This window comes from Furipterus horrens, unplaced genomic scaffold (assembly GCF_987537825.1).
Source record: "Furipterus horrens unplaced genomic scaffold, mFurHor1.1.pri manual_scaffold_1, whole genome shotgun sequence".
NCBI classification, from domain to species: Eukaryota; Metazoa; Chordata; class Mammalia; order Chiroptera; family Furipteridae; genus Furipterus; species Furipterus horrens.
Window position 1 is genome coordinate 197337637 of NW_028327171.1, and position 14149 is coordinate 197351785.

A 14149-nucleotide genomic window follows, 5' to 3' on the forward strand; every position below is an offset into this window, starting at 1 on the left:
AATGTCCATCACTGGGTTGGGGATTTTAGGCATTTTAACTTTCTTCTTCATAGTTTTTCTGTGCTTTTCAGATATTCTGCAATTTGCATGTACTGTTTTATAAATAAGAGAGACGCTACTTCAAAAATAACTTGACTTCTTAAAAAGGAAGTCAGCTATAATCCTGTGTTTATATGGAAAATGATTGTCACATATAATTTTGGAACAGTTTTCAAATTACAAAAACTAGGCAAGATGTTTGTGCTGTATATTATTTTTCATTCACAGAAAAAAGTGCAGATTTTCTCTCCCCACATATACGTTCCCAAATATATGCTTCCAAGTTTTTACGTTTTGGAAAACCAGCAAAATCTCTGATTCATTTTCAAGTAGATTCATTTTAAAAGTTCATTCCATACCAGTCACATAATAAATGTGTTGTCATGGGTCTTTTTATCAGAGTTTTAAAAGACTTTCTTGGAACATGCATGTACTTCTAGATTTGCCTTTTCTTTCAAAATATCTGCATCTATAACACTGTGAAGCACTGTTCAAAATTCTTAAGGATTTCAGGTCTTTTTTTTTTTTTTTCCTTTGGCATTGAGGGAAAAAGTGTTTCATTGACATGACCCTGGAAAAACAAATGAGGATTTATTCCGTGCAAAGGAATGGATCCCTCTTTGTACAGCCTGCCTGAAGTGCAAAAATAGAGGAATCTGGACTTAGGATGAATAAACAAAGGCCTGATACCGTTAGGACCGATCATTCCCCCAGCTGCTCTGTCCGCTCCATTCCTTGGCATTTAGGGAGTCAGAAGAAGGCATTGTCTCCTTCATGCTTACATCAGATGAGTCAGACCCGGTCTTAGACCCCGGCTGAGGGGCCAGTTTGAAAGAACTGCTACCTCCTTTAGAGGAATATGCTTTTTTTAAAGAAGCCAACTTACCCATGCAACTCAGGTCTAGATAGTAGATGCTATAAACTCACACTTCCTAAATGAGTCTTTTACCTTTACTTTCTAACACGCCTTCCTGAAATATTTTCATTCTTGCATGACCAAATGGTTGACTCCTAACATCCAACACCATGAAGAGCTTTTTAGATAGAGTGCATTTTAACTGAATTAATCTTTTAAAAGATTTGTACTTTAACAGCTTGGTAAAATAAACTTAGCCCTAAAATGGAAGTCAGGAGGTCCTTGCCCTTTTCTTATTCCACTAATAACCAGCTTTGCAACTTGGTCAAGTTACTTCACCTCTCTGGACACCAGTTTCCTCAGTGACAAAGAAGACTCTGTTGCTAAATATCTCTAAGCTTCTTTTTTATTACACAATTAAGTGCTTTTAGTTTTCAAAAAACATAGAGCCACAAAAAGGCCTGAAATCGTCTTTCCCATTACATGAAGATGGCTGTTGGGAGAATCTGAGGGAAACAGCACTGTTGGATTTGGAGGGAGCACAGCACTCTTCACGGCATGTCGCCTGTATTTTTCAGTGCTCAGATAAGTCATGCCTGAGGACACCTTCTCTGAAGAAGAGAGTTTCCGATGCCAACCTGGAAGGGAAAAAGGACTCTGGCATGCTGAAGTACATCAGACTGCAGGTATTGACACCTCGATCAGGAACGTTCATAGAGCCATAGCAGGGACGGGCTTCCAGATAGTCTGTTTGCTAATGTTTGCGACTTACTGTGCCAGCTGGCGTGGCATGGGCACATATGGTCCCTTTAATTGGTGAGCAAGGGTGCCACCAAGTGTGCAAGGAAAATATCCCTCCTTACTAGACAGCCAACTTCCACTGAGACAGGGTTTGGGGAGCTTGGCTGGACCTGTGCCTTTTCCCTCTCTCCCTACACCAGCGGGGCTGATTTTCTGCCAGTGTGTGGCAGTGTTGCTCATAGACCTCGAAATGACACTGTCTGGGCTCGAATCCCAAGTCTGAGGCTCTGGCAGTCGTCCTTCCACAAGTTATGTAATTTCTCTCAGTCTTAGTTATAATCCCCAAGAGGGTGGGGATTATAACACTAGACCCATCTCAAAGGATTATTGCATGGATTAAATAAAAAAGTACACTTACCTACTTTATCATGCTTGACACCTTGATATATTGTTGTTGCAACCTAAGCTCTAAGTCGTAATACATATCCCCAAGGGAAGAAAAACTTTCTATGATTTTTCTGGCAAGTGTTTATAATGATGGTTAAAAACCTAGACTTGCTGGATTAAATAGGATTTGGTGGGCTAATCGGGGGCCATAACCACAAGGCATAATAGAATTTCAAGGGGGGAATGCCATCCAAATTCACACTGGTTTAGAAAACTAACTTTCCAAATAGAACTCCTTTGAAAATTAGAGGCTACTCATAGTTGTCAGGGGGAAATGAATTCCTTATATGAAGAAAAATGGGATGCTTCAAACGCCCGTGAGGACTTTTAGCACAGATATGTTGTCTGGAGACTTCTTTTTCTCATAGAGCTGTATTTATTCTATAGCTTATTCCTTTAGGTGTTTGCAAAAACAGTTTTTATGGTGAAAGCATCAAAAAATGAGTATGATTTTTTCTAATTACACACCAACTAGTAAGCTATAAAGCTTATTATACACCGTGCCAATAAATATGCTCAATTTTAGAAAGCATTTTGAAGTCATTTAAGGAAAGCCTAAAGGGAAGTGGCACTTAAGTTTCAAGGGAAGTAGAGCAATCAGTGGCTTCAAAAATTTTCAGCCATGATTTCCGTCTTTCCCCAGGTGATGAGCCTGTCGCCTGCTCCCTTGTCTCTGCTCATCAAGGCAGCACCCATTCTGACGGAGGAGATGTATGGAGACATCCAGCCAGCTGCCTGGGAGCTCCTGCTCAGCATGGATGAGCACATGGCTGGGGCAGCGGGTAAGGAAAGGCCACCTGTGACCCTGGTCCTGCTGCCACGCATTCATTCCGTTTTCACTCCTCGGTTAGACGGACAGCAATTGCTAGAGCTCTGGACAGAGCTGTGCACTGGAGGGAGGCAGGCCCAAGCCCTGTGTGCACTCTCCACCTCCCTATATGGTTCGCACAGGAGCATGGGTCTCTCCCGGGTCTAACCAAATTATAGAGGATGGTTTTCCCCAGAACCTACATTTTCACTATATTCACAGAACGTAATATTCTTCTTTCTGTTTGATTTCCCAGATTTACCATGAACCACCATCATCGCTTTCTTAAACCTTATGCAAGCCATGTTCTGTATCCAAATTACAATAGCAAAACACATTTGTTGAAGTTTAAGTGGCATGTCCAAAGACACATAACTAATAAATGATAGGTGCAAAATGTGGGTTCTTCACCTTTTTCCTGCTTTTTGACCATATTTCTTTAGTTTTATATATTTCAATTGCAAAATATACACAGTGGAAATTCAAATAATACAAAAATATATGAAGCTAACAGTGTCACTCTTTTTCCCGTGACTCCCAGTCCCCTTCCCCAGAGGTAAAACTTTTGAAGTTTCTCAAGACCCTTCTAGGGTACACTAGGCATATATATGTAACTATGTATGTAAATATTACATGTTCCTTCCTTCATACAAATAGGATAATACCACTTGCACTTTGCATTTTTCATTTATATCTAGGAAACCTTTTTTTAATTTTAAGAGTTTATTGAACAAAAATCAATTTAAATTGGTTAATGCCAAACCAGAAGTGATGAGAAGCTCTCTAACAGGAGCCTAGGGAGAGACTTTTATAGAGAAAGGACAGAAAAAAGTAAAACACTTATTGATTGACTATGGCTTCAAGCCTAGTTGGTTGTGACTGGTTGTACTTAGAGTACTGATTTATAACCTGGAGGCATTTCCAGGCATAGATTTTGGTTGAGTTCCATAGGCCACCATGACATTGGAGCCACATTGGAGTCTAATGGCCTCCCTGTTTAACTAATTTAACTATTTCTGTCTTTTCATCGTCTTCAGTGTTAGCACCAGCAGAGTTAAGTTGCTCTTGTCTCGTTGTGAAACTCATAAGTTATGTTGTCAGATCTGTGGAAGCATTGCTTTTGCTCTTCATCTCATTGTCCATCTCATTTCTGTTTCTCTGAGCATGGAGAACCCGTCTCATGTACTGCTGATGGCTGTGAGCGAGCACATAAGACCCCTGAGAGAACAGCACACCAGGGGGACTGCAGTGATCACTGTTAGGATAACACCAAGAGACTGAAGTATACTCCTTAGCCGGGGCCCCATGAACCAACCAATTGGTATCAGATAAATCAAAGGATGTACCTGAAAGGGCCCTGGCCAGTTGGCTTGTTTGTTAATTTCTTGGATTTGCGGTATTTGCTATGGCACAGACTCCTTCTTGTTAAGACAATAAGTAATCTTAAGCAGTTCTATTACCTAATTTAAAATGATTCTAAAACCACCCTAACAAGAAACTTTAGGGACTTTTGTCATGCAGCTGTGTCCTTAGCAGTAGGTTCAGCAATCATTGCTAGAGTTAAGGTACATTCACAGAGAGAAAAATCAAATGTTGGAAAAGCAAAAGAAATAGAAGTTTTGTATTCATTCAAAAGGATGAAGATCTTGATCTGTGATCTTGGGAGAGTTCTTGCCACAAGAGGGCATCAGCTTCTGGGAAGGAACCTCCTAGTCAACTTGAATTTGGAGGAGCTCTTTGTAATTGGAGGATGTGGAGCCCATGTTCAAGTTCCTGAAGTTTGGCAGCCATCTGGGTCATGAGGAAGACCTAATATGGTTCCCTTCAAACAGGTGCAAGGGTAATCTTTGTTCTTAGTGATTCCGGTGAGAAGGGCGAGAAAAACATTGGAAATGTTAGTTAGCAGAGTTGAGGCCAGATAGTTGATGAAAACAGGAGAATTTGGAATCCAGTTGAGTATATAGATATATAAAACCTAAAAGAAAATGAGCAGGACTAGAATCTGACATCCACTACGTTGTGTTATAATTTTCTACTGAAGGATAATTTTTTTCATCAGCAATCACCCTTATATTTATCAAAGACAATCACAGTAAGACAGATTTGTTTGCAAAATAAATCTAGTTTGTTAAAGTTGGCTTGATCGTTTATATAAGTGCAGCAAGTATAGTGACTGACCTCTTTTTAAATTGGCTTTGCTGGCACTTTTCATGAGGAATCTTGTATTGCACTTTCTAAAAGCCTCTCCAGGCTAAGAGGCCAAACCAACAACTCACCATCAGACTTCACCCATAAAAGCTATATATGGGGTGGGGCAAAAGTAGGTTTACAATTGTGAGTACACAAAACACAAAGTTTGTTCTTGTATTATTATTTATTAATTATTGTATTATTTTTCCATACAAACAACTGTAAACCTACTGTTTGCCCCAGCCAGTATTTAGGTAAATTCTCTCTTCTTGAAGTCCCAAAGATATCTGGAGTTTCCTGGGCCCACTAGGAAGTGATCCTCCTTACTCACCTGGAAAGGCTGCAGGAAACCCTGTAAGCAAGGTACTAGGCTAGTTCTTTCCTAGAGGCCTTTATTGGATCCATAGTCAACCTTGGTTTCTTAAAACTGGTCATATCTAATTTCATGCATATTCTCAAATATGACATCTTAGTCCAAACCTTGATAATATAACCAGTGTTTCCAATTGTGTCCTGTTATAAGAGGAACAGTTTTTTATTGAGTTTCTACAAATAACTATATTGCCATGAAAATAAGATTACTCAATAAGTTTCTGAATTCTGGAGGGGTCAGGTAGAGATGAAAAGAAAATGTTTCAATTCTGTTTACAGAGAAAGACTTAAAAATTACTGTGAGTCCTAGATAGTTTAAGAGAAAAGAGATGTTTTCATAAAATCTGGAAAAAATAAAACATTAAGAAACCAGCAATGTTTCAAAGAAAGTTATAAAAAATACAATCATCCTCATTGGTTTATTCAGTCCCATATTACTAATTCTTATTCTGCTTGAATTCAGTTTTTTATTGGTTCTGGAAATTTTTACTCTGTTAAATTTTATGATCTTAAAGTAATCAGGAGTGTATATTCTAGAGCAGCAGTCCCCAACTTCCAGGCCACAGTACCAATCCAGGCCTGTTGGGAACTGGCCACAACAGCAGGAGGTGAGCTTGAATGTAATGGATTTGAATCATTCCAAAACCATCCTCCCTCCCACATCCGTCAAAAAATTGTCTTCCATAAAACCTGTCCCTGATGCCAAAAAAGGTTAGGATCCACTGTTTGAGAGTACTTGTCAGAGTCTTTTCCATAAGTCTCTAAAGATGAAGCACCTTTGCAAAGGTATGAGAGGCAAACAATAACTGTCTGTAGATGATGAAAAAGACAGACTTTATTAAGCTTATGCTTGAGCACAAGGGAGGCAGCCCAGAGGAAAGGAAGGTCACGGGCTGGCTCTGCGTAGCTCTTTTTATAAATAGGGGCCAAAGCAGGCTTCAGTGAAAAGGCAAGCTTTTTGAAAAGGGAGGCTTACAGAATTGACCATGTCAGAGTTGGATGACTTCTTTTTCCAGCTGCATTTCCTCATAATTCTGTTCCCACTGTGGTGTGAGGGCACAATGGTAGACCGCTCATTATCACCACCCTAGAAAAGTCAAGTCATAGAGTGGTCAAACCTTGATCAGCTACCCTTGGGGGTCAATAATTTAAGCAGGAAGTTAGAAGAAGGATAAAATCAGATACCTCTGCATTTTTATTAAGAAGTGGAAAGGTAGTAACATTTTTGCCATCAGTTTATTCCTAGTTCCTTCTGACTGCCGGATCTTAACCTGGCTTCCTGGCCAACTGGTATTTTTCATTCATGAGCCCAAAACCCTATTCTCTCTCAAAACTAGCTTTTATTTACCAAAGATTAACCTAAATCACATGAATTAGAAAAACATTTGGGTTAGTTTCTACATTTCCAAGTTGTACTTGATTTATATAAATGCTTGTTTTTAAGTGAATTAAATTGATACTTTTACAAATTAATTTTGGCAATAGTATTTGAAGGTAGAAAAATATCACACATATATTACTTTCATATGTAGACATAACATACGGAAAGACATAGAGATGTTATAGTTTTCATTTTAAAATTTTATCCATGAAACAGGTATGGTAACGAAAAACTCACCGGTTTATTAAAGAACAGTTGGATCTAAATTGTGTTTCTAGTAGATACAATAAGTTAAGTTTACCTGCTCAGATGGCTAAAGCTTCTACTAATATTTGTGGAAAAAACTTTTTAAGATTTTTTATTCACACATTTTTTAATAGCTTCCTTTTTGCTGATAAGAATAAACTCCCAGAATTTGTATTTGAATAATGGCTCTGGATTCCTAGAGAAGACCAGGTAGAATATTTACATCTCAAAGGCACAGAGGAAGGATGAAAATTTCTTCAAGAAGGACTTTTGTTTCCTAAATCCAGAGTTTTTACAGTATCTGCAAGCCTTTTTATATGAAAGTGGTGGGGGGGGGAGTTGGAGATTGGTAAAAAGAATAGATGGACTTTGAATTGTTTCTAGATCCACACTTCTGTTCTTGTAAAGACTTCTTAAAACAAGTATAGTGGTTTTTAATTCCTCAAGGAATTGGGTTGCAACTTTAATATTAAGACTTGGACTCATCCATCCAACTATATTATCTTCAGTTGGCTTCTTTATATCAGAAAGATCTTCAACTAAGAAATCACAAGATCCCTATATTGTAGACTTAGAACTATGTTTCTTTGGAATGATTTAGTAAATCCTTCCACAATGGCTTCAGCATGACTTTTTCGCCCTCTGGGTACATAGTTTCATTTTCATTTAGGGGAGAAGACCTAAAAAATTATGTTATCAGGCTCTGAATATCAACTTCCCATTTGGCCAACTTCTGAAGGTAGAGTTACTTTAAAAATATTTGTAAGTCCTTTCATACGTATATCTTGTCAGGCTTCAGCCAGGACAAAAAGAAAATATTTCTGTCAGGATTGAACTACGCCATGGACACAAGAGGGATCCCAAAGAGTGTGCAAAAGCTACTACCCTCCCAAGATCCAGAGCTTCTCCCAAAGTTAACCAGAAGAAAGACAGACTTACACAATTCCCCTGAACTCACATTTCTGTCTGGCCATATTCTGGGGACCTCCAACCTGATGGTTGATAAGCCAAGTTCTCAGGACACAAACCAAGACAAACAAGAAGAAAGAAGGCAGTAGCTGTCCATGAGAGAGAAAGGATCAATAACCAGAGTTTTCTCCTGCCAATCTGAATTTGTAAAGGAGAGGACAGTGTGACATTTTACCCTCCTCTCTAGCCAGCATCACAGACAGAGATCTGGGTGAGCTGACTTTGGTAAACAGTCATACCTTTTGCCAACTTCTGCCGTCTTCTCAGGATACTCTAGGCTCCAGAGTGACTGGGTGTCCGTGGGGGTCTCAGTTCAGTCATCAATAACTGTACAGCAGGAAATTTTTTTCCTCCCTGAGACTGCTTTTTCTCTTGGGTACCTCATAAATGGATAAACTTATCTAGGATGATTAAAAGTTCTCCACTGTGACCACTGTACTTCAAGATTGTCTTTGGTATGGTTAACCTACTTGTTCAGCCTTAAAACAAAACCTAGTTCACCTGAGGTCCCATACTGGCATGAGCCCACGTTAAGTTGGACCTGTCTGTTTTTTAAGTCTGACCCAATCCAACTCTGGCTGATTTCTGACCCAGTCCAGAAAAAGAAATGCTCAAATAAATTTTGAAAGCTCACAACACAAAAGCTGAGATCATTTAAATGATGTTTTGAGACGGGGGAAAAGACGAGGGATTTTAAATTTTGCTTTTATAATTGCCACAGGTTCCTTCATCTATGCTATAGAGTGTATTTATATATCCCATTTTTCATTAGCTTTATAATTTATGGTACCCAACCTTTCTCTTATTGACATTTGTATTTTATGAAAATTAAAAACAAACAGTAATAATGTGATTTATGAGATTTCTTTTGGCTTCTCAATTTCTTCTATTTCCAGGAAGGGTAGAAGTTTCTAATAACGTCTATAAGGTGGATTTAATTTTCAACACGATATAACTGAGGCAGTTTTTAACTGACACTTTTATGCATTGTCCCAGGGTTATTATGAGAACGACTGTAGCCATTTCCTAAAAAGGATATTTCAAAATGCAATTTCCTTTTTCATCTGCTTCCTCTGGCATTCACTTTGCACTGTGAGCCAAGGAAAACTTTGCACAGAATGAGTTATTCTACTGAAATGTCATGCTGTCGCTGCCCTCGCCCCTGATATCAGAAGACTGTGGGTGGCACATAGGATGATGTTTGGGTCCCAGTGGCAGAAACAATGCTGGTGGCCTGGCCCGATGAGCTCAGGAATCATTTTCAGGAAAGAGAAGCAATGCTTCATTCTCCCCGTCCCCAGCAAACAAGCGAAAAATTCAAAGGCATGTAGCTGATGAATTGTTGACTGTCTTTAGCTGCCATGTTCCTGCTGTGTGCCGTGAAAGTCCCCGAGGCTGTGTCTGACATGCTCATGTCAGAGTTCCACCACCCAGAGACAGTGCAGAGGCTGAACGCCGTCCTCAAGTTCCACACGCTCTGGAGGTTTCGCTATCAGGTCTGGCCTCGGATGGAGGAGGGAGCACAGCAGATTTTTAAGGTGAGAGATCCTTCGTACATGGGAATAAGTTTAGTAAAACCATCCCAAAGCTTGTTGAAATCTTCGAACCTCAAGTCCACAGTATATGGCCCAAGAGAGGCTTCTTGTTTAGTGTATCTAATTATATATGGGGGTTGGGAGGCAAAAAACCCTGAAGTTATCTTCTGGAAGGTGGGCCCCTTGTAGTACAGGCTTCCCCCACTAGGTGAGTGTTCTAGGAACCCCTCTGTATCAGTGTTCCAGCTGACATTGTTGTGAGAGGCTGCATTTGGCTTCAGTGAATTTTTTTGAAGACTTTTTCAATGCATTTGCCCATTTCATGATGGGTGATTTACAAGTGCACCTGCCCACACCATGCTGAGTGTTCAGCAGTTTTTGACCAAAATTGACATGACCCTCATGCCCCACCCTCCATATGCACTCGATCTCACTCCCAGCAACCTCTTTTTTGTGTGTGTTTGTTTCCCAGATGAAAAAAGTACTCAGAGGGAAACATTTTGCTAATGTGGAAGAGATGAACCCAAAAATAGCAAAAACACCAGAAGGCATCAAAATAGACGAGTTCAAAAACTATTTTGAGCAATGGAAAAAATATCTCAATAGGTGTATTGCATCAAATAGAAAGTATTTTGAAGGTGACTGGTGTTTAAACATACAGTAGTCCTTCCCTATATCGCGGTTCACTTATCATGGCCTCACTGTATCGTGGAATTTTTAAAAATATTATATTTAATTATTTATCGCAGGTTTTTCGCTATATCACAAAATTTTGCGGTACTGTATATGTATGTTGTTAAAGTTACGTAGGTTTAAGAGTGTAGAATATGTTTAAGAACATAAGGAGTGTTTATAAAAGTGTGGAAAAGGTTAATAAGGGACTGGGAATGGTTTATAAGTGTGTGGGAAGGGTTTATAAAGCCTTAAAATACATATAAATACTAAAATAAATGTAAGGTTCCTACTTCGCGGATTTTCACCTATCATGGGGGAGTCTAGAACGTAATACCTGCTATAAGTGAGGGAATACTATATAAGAATAAATACACAAATTATTATAAATAATTTTGGGTGCCCCCTTGTAAGTTAATTTAACTCATATATGAATGAATTCTTCTTGTTAAAAAAATTGAAATATGGAAGAACATAGAGTAAGAAAATCAAGTCTCTATAAACCTCTAGATCTCACTACCATCCCTAGAGGTAAACACTTAAAACTCTGGTATATAATCATCCAGACATTTTGCTATATACACAGATAGATGTTTTTTGGAGGATGAGGTGATTAACAAAAATAGGGATCATTTAGCTGAAACTCTCATATTATTAACAAAAAAACTGATGCCCAGAGAGGTTCATCCTATGCTCTATAACATCCTGTGCTCTGTAAGTTGTCGTAATTATACTTCAGACTCCATCTTACTCACATCATTCTTCTGATATCAATGAACAGATCCCGCCTCCCAGTATAAACTTCACCCTGCCATCACCAGTGCTTGGAATGCCATCTGTCCCAATGTTTGACCCCCCGTGGGTCCCTCAGTGCAGTGGGAGTGTCCAGGACCCCATCAATGAAGACCAATCTGTGAGTAATAGATGATTTCTTTCTGCCAAGCTTCATGGTCTGCCCTATAAGAGAGAACAATGAATGTGTTAGATAGTTTGTTCTTTTTCTTTTTTCTTGTAAGAAGAATATAATAACAACACAGAAAACAAGCCACAAAAGGTTTTTTGTTCTTGTGAATAGAACAGAAAGAAGTAACATCTGGATGAGCATTTGCAGGTGTCCAAGCCAACAGAGTTTTGTTTTATCATCAAAACAGCAGCCACCTTATAAAGCTGTTAGGCATTGGTTTCTTGGCCAAAGGTAATACTTTTGCCTCTGTTTTTTATGAAACAAATATTTTTAACTTATAATACATAAGCTACCCAAAGTTAATGATATTGATCCTGGATGAGTAAGAAAAAAGTACTGAGTTGGCCACTCTTGTTTCCTCATTTTGACCTCAATCCATTCTTCATCTTGTGAATCACCTCTATCAGCCTCACAAATAACACTCTTGAGAACTCAGGCCTTAGAGTACTCTAACGGATCACTGCCGTATGTAATATAATTTACAAACAGTTAAGTTTAGAACATAGTCTATTTGTAGGCAAGAACCAAGTATGTGTGCCTTTTGAAAAGTGAATTTTCAAAATAAGACTTTTTTATCTGTTGAGCGGCATTTTTCTTTTTTTTTTTAATTTTTTTTAATTTTTTTTATTTTTGGTTTTTCAATTACAGTTGTCCCCTTTTCCCCCAATTTCTCTCCCCCACCCAACCCACCCCCTCTCCCACAATCATATCCCTCCCCGTTGTCCATGTCCGTGCGTCATTTATACAGGTTCTTTGACTAATCCCTTCCCTTACTTATCCCCCTTCTCTCCCTCTCCCCTCCCCCCTATTGACTGCTATTCTGCTCTTTGTTCTATTTAGTTCCTTTGTTTGTGTTGTTCTTTAGTTTCCTGTATTAGGTGATATCATATGGTATTTTTCTTTCTTTGCCTGGCTTATTTCACTAAGCATAATTCTCTCTAGTTCCATCCATGTTGTTGCAAATGGCAGGAGTTCCTTCTTTCTTTCTGCTGCATAGTATTCCATTGTGTAGATGTACCACAGTTTTTTCATCCACTCATCTACAGATGGGCACTTAGGTTGTTTCCAGCACTTAGCTATTGTAAACAGTGTTGCTGTGAACACAGGGGTGCATAAGTTCTTTTGAATTGGTGTTTCAAGATTCTTTGGGTATAATCTTAGTAGTGGAATCGCTGGTTCAAAAGGCAGTTCCATTTTTAATCTTTTGAGGTAATTCCATACTGTTCTCCATAGTGGCTGCACCAGTCTGCATTCCCACCAACAGTGCAGTCGGGTTCTCGTTTCTCCACATCCTCGCCAGCACTTGTTGCTTGTTGATTTGTTGATGATGGCCATTCTGACTGGTGTAAAATGGTATCTCATTGTGGTTTTTATTTGCATCTCCCTGGTGGCTAATGGTGTTGAGCATTTTTTCATGTGTCTATGGACCTTCTGTATGTCCTCTTTGGAGAAGTGTTTGTTCAGGTCCTTTGCCCATTTTTTAACTGGGTTGTTTGAGTGGCATTTTTCTACATTACAAAAGTAATGTAGAAGAATTTTTTAAATAAGGTAAAAAGAAAAAACCCATCTCTGCACAAATTCATAAATATAAAATCATCGGATTTAAGGTAATTGGTATATAAATATTAAAGATTTTTGATACATCTCACAAAACATCTCCAGGAAGGTTCTGCCATTTTACCATATGCAGTAAAATAGAAAAGTGCCCTCTTCTACTCAAATTAGTGTTCTCTTTTAAATGCCATTTTAAATAGTAAAACACATACATACGCACACACACACGCACACACCCCACTTTGCTATTTTTATCCTCACTTCTTTAGAAAGTTAGGTGAGCCCTGGCTGATATGTCTGGGTTAGTTGGAGTGTCATCTTGTGCCGCAGCTTTGATCTTCCATCAGGACACATACCTATGTTGTGGGGTTGGTTCCTGGTTGGGGAGCATACAGGAGGCAACTAATCAATGTTTCTCTCTCATATCGACGTTTCTCTTAATCTTTCTCTCTCTCTCTCCCTCCTTCCCTCCTTCCCTCCCTCTCTAAAATCAATAAATATATCCTCAGGGGAGGATTAAAAAAGAGTTAATTGACTGTGTGAAGTTAGGTTAAACATTTTGCATGTCACACATACACTTTCTAGGCATTGTAGTTTTCTTGGAGAACTGTTTTTTTGAACTCCACCCATAAAAACCTTTTAATACTTCTGGGTATGGTACTTTTGCATCCGATGGTTTTCACGCCAAAGAGAAAGGCACACCTAGTCCTTCCTTGATATGTGTAGTCATTTCATCATCTGAACCACTGTCATAGGATCTTTATTTTTTTTCTCCCAGATAGGTGATGGACTCATTTGAGCCAAGCACATTCTTTATTCCAAGTTCACAGTGAATTTAAAACCAGATCATCTGGTTCTATTTTCAGTTCCTTTTTCTTTCATTCCACAACTCTTAACTTACTTTACCATAATAAACTATTTTAACCCCTGACTGAAAATACTTTGCCATTTGGCCCATCAAATGCCCTAAGTTGTTATGCAATTCATTATAAGAAACCATTGGTCTTATGTTAAGATCCTGCTCAAAGGGAACTTCTATGAATGCAGCTTTTTATGACCGTGATCAACACCTCTTATCTATCTCTAAAACCCTGCATGAACACTGGCAACAAGATATGGAATAACTATTACACCTAGACACGAATTCATATTTGTAGCAAAGAACTCCAATGACCACTCCCCTGCTCCCCAAAGCTCTTGGACTTGGTCTCAGCATAAGCATCCTGATTAAGGCACAGACAGAATGGCCATTATGCAGAGGGAATGTTTTCTCCTTTATTGTGTTCTCATCTGTTATACCTTCCCTACCGGTAAAGAGTCAAATTTTACCTTCAACCTATAACAGCATCGACTCTCATAATTTCCATCAGTAACT

The 14149-nt window shown here is 38.8% G+C and overlaps 1 protein-coding gene across 3 annotated transcripts in view; it reads left to right on the forward strand.

Annotated features, from left to right (window-relative positions):
- Positions 1-14149, forward strand: part of UNC80 (unc-80 subunit of NALCN channel complex) — a 174985-nt gene that overhangs the window by 99673 nt on the left and 61163 nt on the right. For all 3 annotated transcript variants that reach the window (XM_090283247.1, XM_090283255.1, XM_090283261.1), the window contains 4 exons: positions 1474-1581; positions 2727-2865; positions 9406-9587; positions 11038-11169. In XM_090283247.1, coding sequence (XP_090139373.1) covers positions 1474-1581; positions 2727-2865; positions 9406-9587; positions 11038-11169 — 561 coding nt within the window. The remainder of the gene's footprint in view (positions 1-1473; positions 1582-2726; positions 2866-9405; positions 9588-11037; positions 11170-14149) is intronic.